Here is an 18538-nt window from a genome sequence, read left to right as displayed (position 1 = left end):
AACGCCTGTACAACACTGTGATTTTAATGCCTCCTGTTCTCTAGTTTAGCATTTAAGAATAAAAATAATAACAACACTCGATTTAAGTACCGCCCTTCAGGACAACTTTATGCCACAGAGTAGTTTACAAAGCGAGTTATTATTCTCATGACAATCACCCTGTGAGGTGGGTGGGACTGAGAGAGCTCTGGAAGAGCTGTGACTGACCCAAGGTCACCCAGCTGGCTTCAATCGGAGGACTGGGGAATCAAACCCAATTCTCCAGTTTAGAGTCCAAGCGCTTTTAACCACTACACCAAACTGGCTCTCTGGGTCTGACTGGGTATGAACGTTTTTCAAGATGGGATTATAAGGCTTTTTGACCTGGGTTAAAACCAAAAAATGAAAAGGAAGGTTATCTAGGAACACTTTGCCAAGAACCAATATTAAATGACCAGCCAGGTTTCAACTGATACTTATATACCGATCATTTTGTTCCGCCTTGCTTTGTACTTAGGATGCAATCCTTGACACACTTTTGGACGTACTTATGGAAGGACATGACACATCCCACTGCAGAGCACAAGAACGATTCCTTTTAACCATCTCCACTTAACATCCGATCCATCGTATTACAACAGCAACACAACCCGCTGACTGCAGATCAATTGCTCTCCAAACGCTGGACATTTTTTTCCTATTGTTAACACACGGAAGGATAAGCACTTACTACCCCTTAGAGGAGCCCACCCTAATTCAGAGCAGAGACCTGGGCAAAGCTGACAGACAGCCTCCCTCTGTCTCATCTGATGAAGCAGAAATGCCTGCTGCAAAGGATGTCCGGCCCAAACAGCAAATCCCACAGAGACACGTCGAGCAACTTCTTAAGACACCCTTCTTACACGCCCTGGGTAATGCGGATCACCACTTTGGAGTCAGGAAGCAATTTCCTCCGGGCCAGTTTGGCCAGGGTTCCGGGTTCCAGGAGGTGTTTTGCTCTCTTCTGGGCAGGGGGTCACTGGGGGTGTGAGGGGGGGCGGGAAGTAGTTGTGAATTTCCTGCATTGTGCAGAGGGTTGGACTAGATGACCCAAGTGGTCCCTTTCAACTCTATGATTCTAATTTCCAGTACAAATGGGTGATTTGGGCCACCGGGAGGGTTCAATTGTTCAAATGTATTCCTGATGGCACTCACAGCTCAGGAAAACAGACTAGGAATAACAGCCCCTGTCCCCTTAATCCAGGTCTCCAACAAAAATGAAGCCTGCAGGGCTCAGAGGTAGAACAGGAACCCCTGTATGCAGGAGGTCTCAGGTTCAAACCTTGGCATCTCCAATAACCAGCCTTGGCTAAAGACCCTTACCTAAGAATTGGGAGAGCTGCTGCCAACCAGTGTAGACAAACTATAAGAATCTTAAGAAATGGTCAACCACATGCAGCTGCATTTGTTTACAGCCATCCCGGACTGACTCTTATTTCAACACAAACGACGTTTAGATTTGGAAACTCCATGGGGCAGAGGACCATTTTTGCTTGGAGCATCACATGGAAATCCCCTGCTACTGCTGAGATGTGAAGGGGTAGTAAATCAAGATTCGGGGGGGTGGGGAGTACTAGAGAACAACAGTCCTTGGCGTTAATTCATGTAGCAGTTTATTTCTCACAAAGACTGTACAAAATCCGTATAAAATTCTCGCGCTGGAATGGGCTCTTATCCAAAAATAATTCCTTGGGGGGGGGGGGGATCCCACCAGCCTTATAACTTACATGGGGTGGGAAGGGGGGCACTTTGCAAAGAGGGAGGGGTTAGGGGTATGTACAGAAGAACCAGAGGAGGGGGGCCTAAGACCAAGAAATCTGCATTTACAGAATTGGGGTGGAGGGGGGGGGGATCCCACAGGATTTGCCGTATGTTGTATATACACACTATCTTACATATTAACAAGCTTTACATGATGATAACAAAAGGGAACCTGGGGCGAAGTCGTGCCAGGAACTCTTCTGTATTTTTCTTTCTTTTAAAAGAGCACCAAAATGCATGATCACATAACGTTGCAAGAGCCTCCACAGGGGCCAAAATGTGCTGGGAACAAGGAGACAGAAGAGGCGAAGGGCCACATCTGTTCTGGTCACCGGCTGATGTCCCTGCTGGCGTCCCAGGCTTTGGGTACAGGTTGAAGCTTCAGGGGGTCGAAGAAAGGATGCTTCAGGGCCTCGGCCAAAGTGAGCCGCTTGGCCGGCTCGTATTCCAACATGCCCTCGATGAGATCGAAAAGCTGATGGTGATCCTCGGCCTCGGACGCCAGGTACCTCTGCGGGGATAAGGAAGGTCAAGAAGAGAAGCCCCCTGGCCAAGCCTTTCTGCTCATGGAATACAGAACTGTTGGAAGCGTTCAGACACACACACACGCACCCCGGTCGCCCTGCTCTATCTTGTCTCTCCACAGAAACAGCAAGTGCTTCACATGTGAAAGGTCCCCGGTTCAATCCCCCTCATCTCCAGTTAAAAAATCCGAGTTGCAGGGCTGTGAAATCTGTGCCTGAGATCTTTGGAAAGCTGCTGCCCACCGGAGCCAACAACATTGGGAGGCTTTTGCATACATACACAAAGCCGCCTTTCTACCAAATCAGATCCCTGGTCTATCAGGACTGGCACTGTCTCTTCAAACGGGCAGCGACTCTACAAGGTCTCAGGCTAGAGGCGTTTCTCACCACCTGATACTGGAGATTCCAGGAGCTTGGGAACGTCTGCATGCACTGAGCGCGTGCACTGCATGTCTGAATGAAGTCTCTCGGTGTTTAGAATTTTTTGGTGGATGCCATCTTGCTCATTAGAGTCAAGGTTTTGCTTCTGAAAGCTTCCGCAGAAGCGCCCTCTTGAATATCTGAAAACAGCACGAGATTGCTGGGGGACAAGCAGGCCCTGGGGAATAACACCAGCCCTGCAACCGTTCAGGAGTTGGTCTTCCAGGGAAAGTATCGGTGAGATGAACAGCACAGACAAGGGATCACCAAACGCTCTTCATTTTCACCTATTATGCAGAGATCGGGTCAGGTTTCTGGGAGTGCTGGGCTAGGGCTCTAGCCCCTCCCTCTGGTTCCAGGGCAGGAGAGGTAGACCACCACCACTCCCTCCAAATTTCACTCCTCCCAGCCCTCTAGGGGTACCAGTCAGCCCCCAAGAACCTCAAAGCCATCCAAATATCCTCTATCCAAAAAGATGTCTGCCTTTGCCTTACCCGAAGGGGCTTGCAGTTTTCCCGCACGTAGCGCCCAGCGGAGGTGGTTTCATCCCAGTCCAGCCGGCCATGGTAAAAGTATTTCTGCTTCCTGTCGGGAACCAGACACAGTAACAAAGAACAGGGGTGAAAACCCACAAAGTGCTTAAACGTTCCCTACCGATCGCGCATGAACACGCATACAACGCATTCTCACCATGGCCTGAAGGCATTTGCCTTCTAACCAGGTTCTCCACGAAGGTGGATGTGTGTGTGGGATATGTAGTATAAAAAGACACATTTCTGACCGTGAAGGAAGGAGATGAGCCCGCACACTCACATGAAGCTCAGGCCATCCGTCCACCAAGGCCAATACTCAGACTGGCAGCGGTTCTCCAGGGGCTCTGGAAGAGGTCCTTCCATCATCTCCTACCTGGTCCTTTGAACTGGAAATGCTGGGGATCGAACCTGGGGCCTTCTGCACGCCAAGCAGATGGTCTTCCACTGAGCCACAAGTAACCCCAGCGATTCGTCATCACTCACACCCGTTATCACCCCAAGCGTCACTCACCTGGTCTTCCGAGTCATGCGGGATGGGATGGGCCCCAGGATTCGCTCCATCATGGCCAGATGCTCGCGGTTATCGTGGGTCTGAAAGACAAGCAGGTTGACCTGGAGTTCCTTTTCACAGAGAGGGAACAAAAAAAAAATCCTTCCCACGGCACACCACCCATGTGAACGTCAAAGGTGAGCCACGTGGTGTAGCGGTTAGACTGTCTGACTAAGATGTAGACTTTAGACTCCCCACGGCCCGAAGTCTTCTAAACATTACAAAGCACCAGTGCGTATTCCAAGCCTCTCAGTACCGAAGGAAGGGAAAACAGAGCTGTGTTAAGTAATCTTGAGTCTGGACTCTAGATAAACATCAAAAGGACTCTTGCTGGAACACGCCAACGTCCACCGAAGTTCAGTCTCCTTTGCGAGAATCCCAGCAACCAGCAGGGGCGAGGTGGCCCCGTGAAATCTGGGGTCTGTGGCCTCCACAGGACAACTGTCTCCTTCATGGAGAACCCAGTAATATCTTTCTCCAACAGTAGGTGGCGTTCTGGCTCCCTTCTCCCAATAAGGGCCACGGCTAAATTATCTGCACAAATCTTTGGCACAGGGATCAATGAAGAGCCAGAGAAAGCCTGGCATAACCGGAAATGTACCGTTTAACATTATGGACGACTGGCAGGTGGATTAAATTTTTGTAACTGGCAAACACCAGATGTTCGAAATCCTTTACTAGGACAGAAAGCGGCCCACACAAGGTCTCACTGCAATATACATAGGACAACCCCACATGGCATATAACTGAACATGGTTTGCGCTGGGATTACCGGCTGCTGTTCACCCCTCTCATTCCCCTTTCTGTAAAGCATTTCTAAGGACCAAACTAGACACGACGGTATTCGTGGGTTTGACCCACGGACACTGCCGCTATTTTAAAACAATTTAACAATCCCACGAGGGCCCTAACCCGGCTGATCCCATATTGAGGTCCTCTGGTGCTCCCCCCGCCCCGTGTGCCTTTTCAAGTGTCGAAACAGCTGTGGGAGGGTGCATTTTAGTTACTGAAAAGGCGCCAGGGGTTGGGGCGGGGGAGAGCAAGAGAGCCTCAGCCTGCTGCGCTACCTTGCAGCATTTTCAGACGGCTTTAAAAGGGCAGTGGCATCCACAGGTGGGACCCACGGTCTGAGAAGACTTGGGATTCCCATAAAAATATATGCCTCCCACTCCACATTTAGTTATTCGACCAACCCATCCAACATCCTTTAACTTAACGAGTTCATTTTCTTTCTCAGAGAGCTACACCTGGTTCCGTTCCAAGTCTCATTTGGCTACAGAGCCACAGGACGCAGACCCCCTGCTTGGGCTACTAGTTTCAAGTCAGTTCATGAGCTTCAACCCTCCCCTTCTTTGTATTGTCGAAGGCTTTCACGGCCGGAGAACGATGGTTGTTGTGGGTTTTCCGGGCTGTATTGCCGTGGTCTTGGCATTGTAGTTCCTGACGTTTGGCCAGCTACTGTGGCTGGCATCTTCAGAGGCGCAGCACCAAAAGTCTTTTGGTGCTACACCTCTGAAGATGCCAGCCACAGCTCCTGGCAAAACGTCAGGAACTACAATGCCAAGACCACGGCAATACAGCCCGGAAAACCCACAACAACCATCTCCCCTTCTTTGCTTTCCCTTTCTGCTTCTTCTCCCCCACGCACGTTGCTTCTCCCTCTCCCCTTATACATTTGGACACTCCAAGCCCCTCTTTCTTAGCCTCTTCTTGCCAGCCAACACCACCCCAGCCAAATCCTTCAGTGCATTACAACAGAGGATCCTGCTTCCCCCATAACGCCCCACAAGCACCTCTCACCTGAAACAAGGTAAAGCCCATGTAATACTCAAAGATGATGCAGCCGATACTCCAGACGTCACACGGCTGGGCCCAGCCAAGTTCTGCGACACAGAGAACAAGCTTTAGCAGCAGCCCAAACGGCTGCAGGTCTCAGACGGCCAAACTCTGTATGGCTTGGTAGATTTACTGCAATGCACCGAGACGATGCCTCGTGAGCTGCTCGCCCCAAGTGGCTCACTCAGCAGCGTCTACTCTGACCAGCAGTGGCTCCCCAAGGTCCTTGATGGTGCTCTGATGCGGAAGACTGAACATGACATTTGCGGCTGCTTTTACTGACGGCTGGAAGAGGTCTGCCCCAACTCTACTAGCCAGGATCCTTTTAAGCTGGAGACGCTGAGGATCGAACTTGGAACCTATTGTGTGCAAAGTACGCATCCTCCCTCTAAGTGACCCCCCTCCCCGTAAGAAACACTTGATGGTGTACAGCCAAGCGGTCCACCTAGCCCAGTAATGCCTCTACTTTGACTGGCAGTAGCTCTCCTGGGTCTCCCCTGGCAGAAGTTTTTTCTCTGCTACCACCAGATTCCTTTAACTGAAGACAGAACCCACATTAAACCTTCTTTGTGCAGATCTACATGTTCTTCCCCTCTCTACCATCCCAGATGGTTTTTTTTCCTTTAAGCCAGAGATACCGGGGACTGAACTGAGCTGTGGCACACTCAGGTAAAAGCCGTAACACCCACCTAGAATAACCTCGGGTGCCCGATAGTGCCGCGTGGAGACGATGGTGCTGTGGTGCTCGTGGTCAAAGGTGGCGCTGCCGAAATCGACCACTCGGATGGCTGTGTTCTTGACACATCGCTCATCTCGCTTCTTGTTGGGAGGGCGGGGTTGAGAGAGAGAGAGGGGAAAGGCGGTCAAGAGATTGGAGGAGGATCTCTCGCCACCCTCTCCAAAGCGCCCACGTGGCATGCACGAGGCAGAGGTGTGTCGAGGAATCCATGTTGTGCCAAGAACGTTCAGCCGCCCCTGTTACAAAGGCAGCCAGGACTCCTCCCAAAGACCCACCTTTTCCACGTTGTAGTTCATCTCGTAATCTGAGCTGACAAAGAGGATGTTTTCCGGCTTGAGGTCCGTATGGGTGAGCTTGTTTTCATGCAGAACTGGAGGGGGCGGGAGAGAGACAAATCCGCAAGTTTCAAGAACAGAGCTGAACGCAAAAAGAACGTATCAAAAGAAGATATTGCCTTGCCCACTGGAGACTCCCAAGCCTTTCTTTGCCAAGCCAGGGCTTTTTTTCAGCAGGAACGCAAGTGGAACGGAGTTCCGGCAACTCTTGAAAATGGTCACATGGCTGGTGGCCCCGCCCCCTGATCTCCAGACAGAGGGGAGTTGTGGCACGGCGCAGAGGGCAATCTAAACTCCCCTCTGTCTGGAGATCAGGGGGCGGGGCCACCAGCCATGTGACCATTTTCTCCAAGGGCAACCCACTGAGTTCCACCACCTCTTTTCCCAGAAAAAAAGCCCTGTGCCAAGCTATAAAAACAGCCTCCTTGTACAACGACTCTGCTGACATTTCAGAGCAGCCTCCTTGCCCAGACTCAGTTGTCCATGTGAAGGTGGCAGGCAACCTATCTGGTCTAGAGTTGGACATTTGAGGCAGTCGGTGGGGAAATAAAAGAGTTGGTGGACTGACAGGTCAAATACTGGAAACACAGAATGAGTTGGAGCCTGTGGATCCATTCCACTCAGGGTGGCATTCCCCCCAGTTTAAGTCAAGGGGGAAGCCCTTCCAAGTTGGGGGGCGAGGAGCAAAAGAGGCCTGCAGGATCCAACCCCTTAACTTCATTCAGAGCAACGGAAAAGACCCTTTCAGTATTATACTCACTTTTATTTCATGGTAAGTCAATCATTTTTAATTAAAAAAAAATAATGATCAGGAACGTTCCTATCAATGTAAGAGTTTGGGTTTAATCTGGAATACCAGGGGCAGCCTACTTATATTGTTTTTAAGAAAACCAATTGAACGCAGAACACGAAACAGTGGTAGCTATGAAGGAACTAAAGTGTGTTCTTTGAAAGGGGGCAAGTAGTGGATTTCAGGTGTCTTCAGGGATGGCAGATGGCCTGTGGGGGGCGCTTTGCTATATGGTTGGATTGGCTCAAAGTGCTGCAGGGCTGGGGGAGTCAGGCAGCTCCAGTTAACAAGGGGCTCCTTAATGCAATCGGAAGGAGGGGAGGCAGCCCCCTAACACAGGGGCATTCTGGGTGTCAGACCATCTGACAATGCCCAACCGCAGCCAAATGGATCGTCAAACGGTAGTTTGTCTCTGTGTTTGTTGTAACCTGGCAGCAGCTCTTCGGGGTCGCAGGCCGCAACCTACCTTAGTCCTGCTACTCAAGATCCCGTTAAGCAGACTTGGGACCTTCCACACACAAGGTATGTGTTCCCTACTGTTAAGCTAGGGACAGGTCATGCGCATTTTGCAATTCACCGGAGTGCGGGAAAGCTCCCAAATGTACCAAAGTATTTTATTTTTTAAAAAACTGTATTTCTCACCAAGTTTACATGCCAGTTCTGTCTGCCCCTGCTTCCATTAAAATAAAATCTCAAACAAATCTCAAATCAAATAAAATCCAGACACTATTTCTAACCCTTATTGTTGCGATGATGTGCTTGAAGGCAAAGGCAACGAATGGCAAAATATCGAAGGTGAGAGAAGCCACGCCACAAGCTTTCCAGTAGTCAGGAGTCTTGCTTCTCCATCGACTCAAAAAAGAGGTAAAGGGAGTCCCCTGAGCAAGCACCGAGTCATTACTGACCCACGAGGGGATATCACATCACGACGTTTTCTTGGCAGACTTTTTGTTACGGGGTGGTTTGCCATTGCCTTCCCCAGTCATCTACACTTTACCCCCAGAAAACTGGGTACTCATTTTACCGACCTCGGAAGGATGGAAAGCTGAGTCAACTTTGAGCCGGCTATTTGAACCCGGCTTCCGCTGGGATCAAACTCAGGTCGTGAGCGGAGCTTGGGCTGCACTACTGCAGCTTACCACTCTGCGCCACGGGGCGCAGACTAACGGGAACATCGACTAACAGGAATGAAATAAAAAGTGCAATGCTAAAGATGAAGAGGCAGGAATCATGAACATCTACTCAACCCCAGATCGTTTATAACGACAGGACATTTTGGAGGTCACAAGCAACTTGACAGCACATAACACACACACACACCATTTATACCATTTGTACCCAAGCGCCCTCTCCTTCCACCTCTTTCCCAGCACTCACATTTCACTGCCTGGCACACTTGGTAGCCCATGTGCCGGATCTGGTGGACGGGGTAAGGCAGGTAATTGTTATCTTTCAGGAAGTCAAAGGTGCTGAGACCCAAAAGCTCGAAGGACAGGCACATGTGCCCGTGGTAGTCGAACCAGTCGTACATCTGCACACACAGGCTGGAAAGAGGCACAGGCTGGTTACAGCAGACACAAGGGAAGGGGTTACGAGTCTTCTTCTGGCCAGAGAATTTGGGGGAGGCTGTGCACAAACATGCACACACCATCCCTCCACCCAGTCCCCCCCTCCCCCCCAAAAAACTCTCACTTCTTGTTGTCTGGATCCTTCTCGTTTATTTTCTCCAGCACGTTAATCTCCAAGCGAGCGGCCTCTTTGTATTTTTCCACGTTCTTGATTATTTTTAAAGCCACACGGGTGTTACCCCTGGGGAGGGAAAGAAGGATGTTAACTTAGAAGCAGAGTCAGGATGGTGTAATGGCCTGAAACATTTGGGACCACAAAGAGTTGAAATCCCTGCTCAGCTCACCGGGTGATCACGGACTAGTCAGTCTAAAATAACTCGCAGGTCTTTAATAAAGATAACATGGAGAAAGGAAGAACCCATTATGTGCAGATGGATTTCCTCCTACTTTACTGCTTACAAGAGTGCTATGAGGTAGGTAATGTGCAGAGAGGGGGCTCAGAGACACCAAGCAAGCTACAAGGCTGAGTGGGACAAACTCTGGTGCCATCCCAACCTGACACTGTAACAGCAGCTTCTTCATTAGTTAGGAAGCTGCTAGACTTGTTGCCTTTCTGGTTAGCACTCACTATGATCTGGGGGGAAATTGTCTTGTTAGATCCACCCTGATCTTTCTGTTTGTTTGTTTTATATTTTTATGCACTGGACTTTCGGGAGTGCCTGCCTCTAGTGACAAGCCATTAAGTTATGAGAGGTTCCCCAAATCGCGTGTGGGCAGAAGAGAGACAAATGGTTGATGAGTATCCCTTTTATGAATGGGTCAAATCGTTTATAGTCGGCCTTTCTCACAGAGACTCGTGGCAGATCACAGAATATAAAACAGGAAGTAGAGGTCTCCAATTAAGAATGGGAAGCAGGCTGCAAATGAGGACTGTCCTTTTCCAAGTGGCCATGGTTCTTTGACAGAGCAACACCCTGTGTGTGCAAAGACCCCCGAAGTGAAATCTCCAGGTGGCAAATGCTGGGAAAAGCCTCTCTCTCTGCCAGAGGAACCAGTGGCTCGAATAACTATACTTGGTGTGATCAAGAGACTGTCTCCTTTTGAGACCCAACCAGAGGCCCTTCCCCCTAAGAATCTCTCTAACTCTGGAAGCCCACTTGAGAAACTGTACCACCAGAAACCTGCTGAGCCCCTTCCACTCCATTAAGCCAACCCTGAAAGTTTCTTTCTGCCTAAGTATGCAGAAGGCTGCAAGTTCAATCCTGGCCTCTCTAGTTTAAAGAATCAAGCAGGAGGTGATGTGAAAGACCTCTGCCAGAGACTGTGAAGAGACACTGCCAGCCAGAGTAGACCGTACCAATCTTGATGGATGGTCTGATGCCGCATAAGGCAGCTTCATGTGATAAAACAGCACAGGAGGTTGCTTTATAAGGGATAGGCTCATAGTCAATTACAATGTTTTTATATGTCCCACCTTCCTTTTCCTGCATCGTCTCCCACTTTCATTTCCACTTTCTGTATTAGAACGCCCTTCCCTAATGCAGGATTTGGTTTGTGTGCATTGTCCAATTTTGTAACCCTCGTCCTAATGCTCTCTTAATTGGAGACCTCTGCTGTTTATTTTATATTCTGTAATCTGCCATGAGTCTCTGTGAGAAAGGCCGGCTATAAACGATTTGACCCCTTCATGAAAGGGATTCTCATCAACCATTTGTCTCTCTTCTGCCCACACGTGATTTGGGGAACCTGTCATAACTTACGGCTTGTCACTACAGGCAGGCACGAACCAGGAAAATGGCGGTTCGTTGCTGTTTGTGAAACGCGACGAATTACGAACCGAACCAAACATAGCGGTTCGTGAGAAATGAGCTCCGACGAACCATCAGTTCGTGAACCAAAACCATAATAGGTGGACATTTTTTATTTACTAAAATTATACCCCGCCTTCCTCTCCGGTGGAGACCCAAAGCCGCTTACATCATTCTCCTCTGTTCTATTCTCACAACAACCTTCTGACGTGTGGAAGGCTGAGCATGGGTAACTAGCTGGGTCTCCCAGATCCTAGGCCAACACTCTAATCAACACCCCACACTGGACATGAGGGGCAGGGCCTCCTCTGTGCTGGCATCTCGACTGCACAACTCCTTCCACAACACTACCCACCCTGATCCGTGTTGACTTCTATGTTCCCAGTTGACTTCTACATGCCAAAGACAATTTTCCAAAGCGTTTAACACTGTGCGCTTTAAGCCATTTATCCGATCCTTTAATTTCCTGCCAAACAATACCTCATTGCCTCCTGAACTGTTTCGTGCTTGCTGCTTCTAGAGTGTTTAATTATTTGACAGATGTTTATGGGATGCCTAAGTAATTTATTCCCTTACAGCCTTAGCCCTTACAAACTGCATGGCTATCAGTCAACAAATATTTTAAGCAAGAACAGGTGCAGGGGTTCAGATGTCACGGCAGGGAAGAACCAAGTTCTGGCCCTCATTCTGCCATAGTTCTTGCTGGGGGCCCTTAGGCCAGTCGCAGTTTCTCAGCTTCACAGGGCTGTTGTGATGATAAAATGAGGGAGAGGAGAAGTAGGCATGCTGCCCTGGGCTGCTTAGAGGAAGTCAAGGGCACAGGCCCCCAACATGGCACCACTTTCCCTGGCGCCCACTAAATGTTGTCCGGGGTCTGGGTCCCAGCCCCCAGACTTGGTAGGAGGGAACAGCAGGTCAGCCGGGCTGATGGGCAAACAGAGGGGGCAGCCAGCAGACAGCAGGTCAACTGGTCAGCCAGCTGACAGCAGGTCAACCGGTCTGACTGGCAGGCAGAGGGGGCAGCTGGGGGACAGCAGGTCAACCCCTCCCACAGGCAAATGGAGCCAGAACCTGCCGGTGCCAGGGGCAAGGAGCAAAAGCCCAGGGCCTCAGGAGGCAGGGGGAGACAGAGAGAGGCCAGCGAGTCCCACTCCCCTAGGGAGGGAAAGGGGACTAGGCAAGGCGGAAGGGGGCAAGGGCAGAGGGATTGGGAGCCCAGCAGTCACCCACCCAAAGACCTTACCTGAGGAGGAGAAGCAGCAGCAGCCCCAACAACCCAAAGCCATGCCCCAGCTAGAAAATAGTAGCCTGGCCCAGGAGTTGCCAAAAGCCAAGCCACTCCAGGTGGGGCTATTGGAGGCACTCTGCAGGAAGCCCTGGGCAACCAGCCAAGGAGCCGCAGCTGGACCCACCTTCAGCCATCAGCTCTGCCAGGGAGGCTGGGCTGCTAGCCAGGGGACTGCAGCTGGACATGCCTTCAGCAATCAGCCAAGGCAGGGAGGCTGGGCAGCCAGAGAACAAGGCACAGCTGGTGCTGGTCAGTGGGGCCAGATCAGCTACCCCAGCTGCAACTGCTTGGTGCAGCCCAAGGCCAGGCTGGAAGAGGGGTGGGGCAGTAGAAGGAAGCCCTATAAAAGCTGGCTGGGAAGAGCCCTGTGGTGGTGGGTGTGAGTGAGGAGTGATGATGTGGAGTGAGAGCAGTAAGATGCAAGGGTGGAGGTTTGGAGGAGAGTTCTGGAAGGAGGAGATGAAGGAGGACGCAGAGGGTAAGCAGGCCAGGTTGAGCAGGCCAGCGAGTGGACTGAGAGGGAGTCTGGGTGAGGTATACCGCCCCTCCTTCCACAGAGCAGGGTCCTGCAGAATCCCTGGCCCCCCTGTGACGTCAGGAGCAGACCGCCCAGTGCCACGCCCAGCGGCAGCGGCGGCAAGCCCTGACAAATGTTTTTAGAATGTGGGCAGGACCAGGTGGGGAAGGGGTTGACCCTGCAGGGTTTCTGATTGGCTGTGAAGATTTTTGAAAACATTGCTTCAGCCGCAGCTGCCACCGCAGCGTAAGCCATCTTCCCTGCATAACCTCAATCTTGGACATTTTGCAGTTGGCTCCACCTCTGGGGGCAGCCGTTTTGTGGTTGTGTCCACCGCCTGGTGTCAAAATTTCAAAGGTGCCCAGAGGCTCAGAAATACTGGAGACCCCTGGTCTAGGATACAAATCAGGAACTTAAATAGTCTTGCGGTATCCTTTATCCACCTCAAATCTGTTTACATTCTCTCTCATTTTTATCCCACCCTTCCAGGTGGGCACAGTGGTTAAGAGCAGCAGGACTCTCATCTGGAGAACCGGGTTCGATTCCCCACTCCTCCACTTGAAGCCATCTGGGTGACCTTGGGTCAGTCACAGCTCTTCCAGAGCTCTCTCAGCCTCATCCACCTCACAGGGTGATTGTTGTGAGGAGAAGATAACACACTTTGCAAACTGCTCTGAATGGGCGTTAAATTGTCCTGAAAGGCAGTATATGCAATCCACCTTGAGTCTCAGTGAGAAAGGCGGACTATAAATGGCATAAACAAATAATGATAGCATTTGATTTATTTATATAAATAAATAAAAATATAAATTGAATGTTGTTGTTGTTCCTCCAAGAAGTTCAGATGGGTAGACGTGGTTCTCCCTTCCTCCACTCTACCGTAACAATCACCCTGCAAGGTAGGTTAGGCTGAGAGAGACAGACTGGCTCACAGGTCACCCAGCGAACTTCATGGCAGAGCGGAATTTGAACTCAGGTCTCCACAGTCCTAGCCCTAACCTCGTCCACAGCTCTTTGTCTGCTTTTCTACGCATCAGGGGGGGGGGGGTTTGCAGCTGTGAAACTTCCAAAGGCGTGCCTACCTGCGGTGATCCACACACTGCACCACTCGGCCAAACGTGCCCTCTCCAAGGGTGCTGATGATCTCGTCTAATAAGGGAGAGAAACAGAGAAAGGAAAAAGACAAAAAGGGAGGGCATGAGCGTGAACAGCAGCGGGAGACGGCACGTAACACACCACTACAAAGCCTTCCTTCCCGGGTCAGCTCTAAGAACCCGCCCCGGAGCCTGGAGCAAGCTACTTAAAATCCCTGGCTGTTTGGATCACAACATGGAAAGATAAGGGAGGAGAGGGGGGAGGAACAGAGGGGAGGCAGAATCTTTAAAGAAAAAAAGGAAAAAGCTTTCTTTAAAAAAAACAACAACAACCAAAACACTGCAAAGAGAAATAAAAGGAACAGGCAGGGGAGGATAAAAACAGCTAACAGAACTGTGCGACTGTGACGGGAGCTTAACTAGAGACTAGATTATGTTACGATTTGGCTGTACATCTTTCTTGGAGCCAGTCGCCGATGCGATAGACGAGGTGGCCTTCTTCGTCGTCTTCCACGCTCTTGGCCCTCCTGCTGCTCTGCTGACTCCGCTGTGGGGCCCCAAACGCAGACACGGAGGTTGGGGGGGTTTTCATTCATTCATTCACCCGGCCAATCGGGGCGTTTTCAAAGCGGCGCGGGCAAGTCAGCCAGCCAAGCGTCACCCGTGGCAAATGGCAGGTAGGCCCGTGGCGGATTTGAGGAGGAGGAGGAGGAGGGACGGGACGATTCCCAGGCCAATTCATACGGCACAGAGGCGCATATATGTATAAAAACGATAAGGGATATTGCAAGGGGAAAAATAAAGTCAAGATAACACACACACACTAGGCTCAGGAAAATAATGTTTTAAATATATATATATGTATATATTAAAAGAAGAGGAAAAAAATACTGAGTTTTCCAGCAAACAGACCCACCCAAGCCAAGATGCAAGAATAGGGCAGGAGAGACAGCTGAGTTCTAACGTACTAGAGGGGCTGAGCCCACGACAATGTGGCACCATATCATGAGGGCCAAAGACCACGCGGAAGGAGATGGGGATTACTCAAGATGAACGGCTTCATGAAAGGTAGATATTCTCCTTGAAAATATAATCCACACCAGGCTCCCTGCCCCACTGGAGAAACTGGAGCCTAGGGGTGACATTATATGAGCAGAATCCTCCCTCCCTCCCTCGAAGAGTCACCACAAGGAGAGAAATGGGCTTCGACACGTACCGCCCCAGGGCAAACCTGATACCTTTCATAAATTCTATCCACTGCCCAGAAAAGTTAAATGAGTATTCCTCCAAGCTGTGAGGCAGGTCACTTAACAAAGTCTTGCATGACACCAAAGCACTTATTGACAGAGGAGGCTGCCCACTATGCCTCTGCATGATTTAATGGTCCGGTCATATCTTGTCCCAATCAGCTTCCACTAGTAGTATGTGTCCAGGGAAAGGGGAGGTTATGTAGCAAGTCTACATTGGCTACAACCAAGATCGTTCAATGATGCAGCAGAAATCACCTCCCATCATAGAGCACTGCCTGTTGTATCTCTGGATGAGTCAACTATTCTGGCTGAGCATCTCCCTTGTAACAGGAGCACGTTAATGGCGACACGTAGGGAAATGCAGGAGAAAGGTCCCCATAAGGGGAGAGGATTTTTCCTCCTGCACATTAAAAAGTCAAACTTTGTGGGAATAAGGGCGAACCTAGCTCATCATTTTAATTTAGGAAAGAGGCTGAGTGAAAAACTGGGTTACGCAAGCATCAGTTTACGGGGGAGAAAAGTATCCTGGGAAAAGACAGATCGGAAACTCCTTTGTGAACAAACTATTGAGTTACACTCTTGCTTCCACTTTACACATATATTACAGCCCGTGCTGGATAGTGGCTAAAGTGACCTGCCTAAAGTGGGACCTGAATTCAAATTCCCCACCCCAGACTCAATGGGCAACCTCAGGTCAGTCACTCATTCCACCTGACCCCTAGGCCACGGGGACAAAAGGAGGAGCCACCATGTTCAGTGCCCCAAGCCCTTTGGAAGGACAAGTCATGGGCACAAAACTGACCCCCACCATTTGCCATCCTTCTTTCTGCCTGCTCTCCCCTTCCACCCAAGTACGAGCTCTGAGACGGACCTTTGGGTGTTCAGATCTCAGCCTGGAGAAGCTCCGAATATTTTCTTCCTTGTTATTATGTTGGGATGCTTGACTGGAAAAACCTCAGTTCAGATTCTCTTGTCGAGCAACACTGCCAGAGCACTGGGACATTTACTAATGATCTGAGGCAGCTCCCTATTTTAATGTACCCGCAGCTGGCCATCTCGAAGCATTTTACAACATCGGTTTACGATAAATGGAGCCACCCAACCCCAAACCTTTTACTAGTAAAGTGTGTACCATGCAGCCAGAAGTGACACAACCCGAGTTGCATAAAGAGAGGCCCTGGTGAACAAACTAAGGACGAGCAGAGTGAGGGAACACGGCTACAATCCCCTGAAACTGCACGTCCGTCCATCCTGAGGATGCTGCCGCAAGATCCATTACCTCTAGATCTTGATAGCAAAAGCACACCCTTAGCCCACCCCTATGACGACACTTAAGGAGCTCCGTACTTTGACAGGAAGGGACCCCCGTTTTCCTGACAACTCCTAGACCACAAGGCGTAAGGGTATGACTTTGACGGCAGGTCACCTACTGCTCCAAATAAAAATTTCGGAAACGAGAGCCAGGTAACCCCTCTCATTAGGACCAAGCAAAATGATGCAAAACCCGTGTGCAAGATTTCAAGCTCTCCAGAACTCTTAATGAACTGTGCTGAGGGGACATCTGTAGAGATGGTGAACATCACCCAACCCAGGGTCCATTGACTCTTTACCCAGAGCAGTGGTCTTCGATCTGTGGGTCGGCACCCTTAGATAGGTCACAAAGCCTTAACTGCTGGGTCAAGACCCCTGGAATTTCATTTCTGAGGCCTTTTGGGAAGAATCTACTACTAGCGGACATGCACAGAGAGCAAGGATGTCACACCTCCTGCCTCTCTTTGAGTGCATGCTGAAAAAAATGACCGGACAGCAAGGAGAGGTCACTCGGCAGTAGAGGGGATTCCTCCAGGGCTCTGGCCTACAGATACCTCCTTGCTATGGTACCTTTCCTGGACCTTGGCTTATGTTTCCTGTTTCTGGCTCTCTTGGTCTCCAGCTCGCCCTCCTAGCTTAACACAGGTAAAAAAAATGATTATTCTGGCCCCGCCTCTCATAATCACATGACTTCCTCTTAATGCACTTGCAGCAAAGAGGGGGTCCCAGGCAGGAAAGGCTGAACACCATTAAACTTAATGCGCCCCTGTGAATTTCATCTTCAGAGCTCTTGATATAAGGACTCCCCACATTTCCCGCTCTGCTCTTGGCCCAACCCAAGGCAGGCTTCTTGGCGCTAAAGGTACGTTTGATCAGTTCCAGGTTGGAGGCGGCTGTTTTTCCTTTCCTCTTCCCAGAAAGCCACATGCTCAACCCAATCTAAATCAATGCACGTTCTGCGCAAGATGTAGACAAAAGCCTTTAACACCACGGCCTGAGCCATCTCCTTTTCTCCCCCTCCCCTGCTATTTTTTTTTGACCTGATGAGGCGTTCTAAGCCGAACTTTGCACTGAGTTCTTCTAGCGGGTCCTAATAAACCAAAGACAGATGGAATTTGTTTTTAGGTTAAGCTTTGTTTGCCTGGACCTTTGCAGGCAGTTAGTTGTTTCATTTAGTTATGCTGCTGTTCAGGGCTTTTTTTCTGGGAAAAGAGGTGGTGGAACTCAGTGGGTTGCCCTCGGAGAAAATGGTCACATGGCTGGTGCCCCCCCCCCCCCGGATCTCCAGACAGAGGGGAGTTGAGATTGCCCTCCGCGCCACTCCAGAGGTGCAGAGGTAAATCTAAGCTCCCCTCTGTCTGGAGATCAGGGGGCGGAGCCATCAGCCATGTGACCATTTTCAAGAGGTTCCGGAACTCCGTTCCCCCGCGTTCCCCCTGAAAAAAAGCCCTGCTTCTATTACTCCTCATCTTCTGTACATGGCCCTCCTGTTTTACTCTGCTTTGAGCAGTGCTTATTTGTTTTGACCGCTCGGTCTATTGTGTAGTGTTGCTATCTTCGTGGAACTTTAATTGTATTGCATGTGTCTGTTTTAACGGAGGACCCAAAAATCACCATGGAATTTCTTTTGCACTATGCCAGCCTAATTCAACACACATACACATGGGGAAATGCAGCAGTTAACAGACAGCATGCCCCTGTCAAGCCAGGGACAGAGCAACCCCAGACCAACGAACACAGATGTCTATCCCCGATCAGCGAGAAAAGCGACGCAGGCATCTCTAGAACAGAAAAGCGGCCTTGGGATTGCCGCAGGGGTTCCCAAAGCAAAAAGCATGCAGCTGTGCCCCCTCTCAGCTCAACAGCCCGCTGGCCAAGAGGGTCGAGGGTGTGCTACCTACCAAACACATCACCTGGGGGAGGGGGAGGGAAGGAACTGGCGAATACTCACCGATGAAGAACGGCTGAAGGAGCGGCGATGTCTCCGCCGGCGCTTCCGCCGACTACTCTTGCAGCTGCGGTAGCTGCATTCTCTGTCCCGGGAACGCTGGTACTCGTAGGAATGGTTGTACTCGGCCTCGTAATAGGCTTCACCCCGCTCGCGACTGTAGCCATCTCGCCGGTAGCCGTCACAGTACCGCCGGTCGTAGGCTCGCCTATCAGACGAGTGGTCATCGTAGCTGGGGAGGGGAGCGG

General features: G+C 50.4%; 1 protein-coding gene across 2 annotated transcripts in view; it reads right to left on the bottom strand.

The window, feature by feature from the left end:
- Positions 1–1614: 1614 nt before the first annotated feature.
- The window catches only part of CLK2 (CDC like kinase 2), a 34448-nt gene continuing 17524 nt past the window's right edge, over positions 1615–18538 (bottom strand). The window contains exons 3-13 of one of the 2 annotated variants that reach the window (XM_054994315.1): positions 18294–18522; positions 14235–14328; positions 13770–13836; positions 9199–9315; positions 8884–9050; positions 6657–6751; positions 6332–6461; positions 5607–5689; positions 3768–3847; positions 3218–3308; positions 1615–2290 (exon numbers count right to left, since the gene is read on the bottom strand). In XM_054994315.1, coding sequence (XP_054850290.1) covers positions 2108–2290; positions 3218–3308; positions 3768–3847; positions 5607–5689; positions 6332–6461; positions 6657–6751; positions 8884–9050; positions 9199–9315; positions 13770–13836; positions 14235–14328; positions 18294–18522 — 1336 coding nt within the window. In that variant the 3' untranslated portion in view covers positions 1615–2107. The remainder of the gene's footprint in view (positions 2291–3217; positions 3309–3767; positions 3848–5606; positions 5690–6331; positions 6462–6656; positions 6752–8883; positions 9051–9198; positions 9316–13769; positions 13837–14234; positions 14329–18293; positions 18523–18538) is intronic. The other variant, XM_054994323.1, reaches the window with a different exon arrangement.

Source organism: Eublepharis macularius, chromosome 1 (genome assembly GCF_028583425.1).
Source record: "Eublepharis macularius isolate TG4126 chromosome 1, MPM_Emac_v1.0, whole genome shotgun sequence".
Lineage (NCBI taxonomy): Eukaryota > Metazoa > Chordata > Lepidosauria > Squamata > Eublepharidae > Eublepharis > Eublepharis macularius.
Note: the sequence above shows the minus strand (reverse complement) of the source record. Positions and strands in the feature narration are given on the sequence as shown.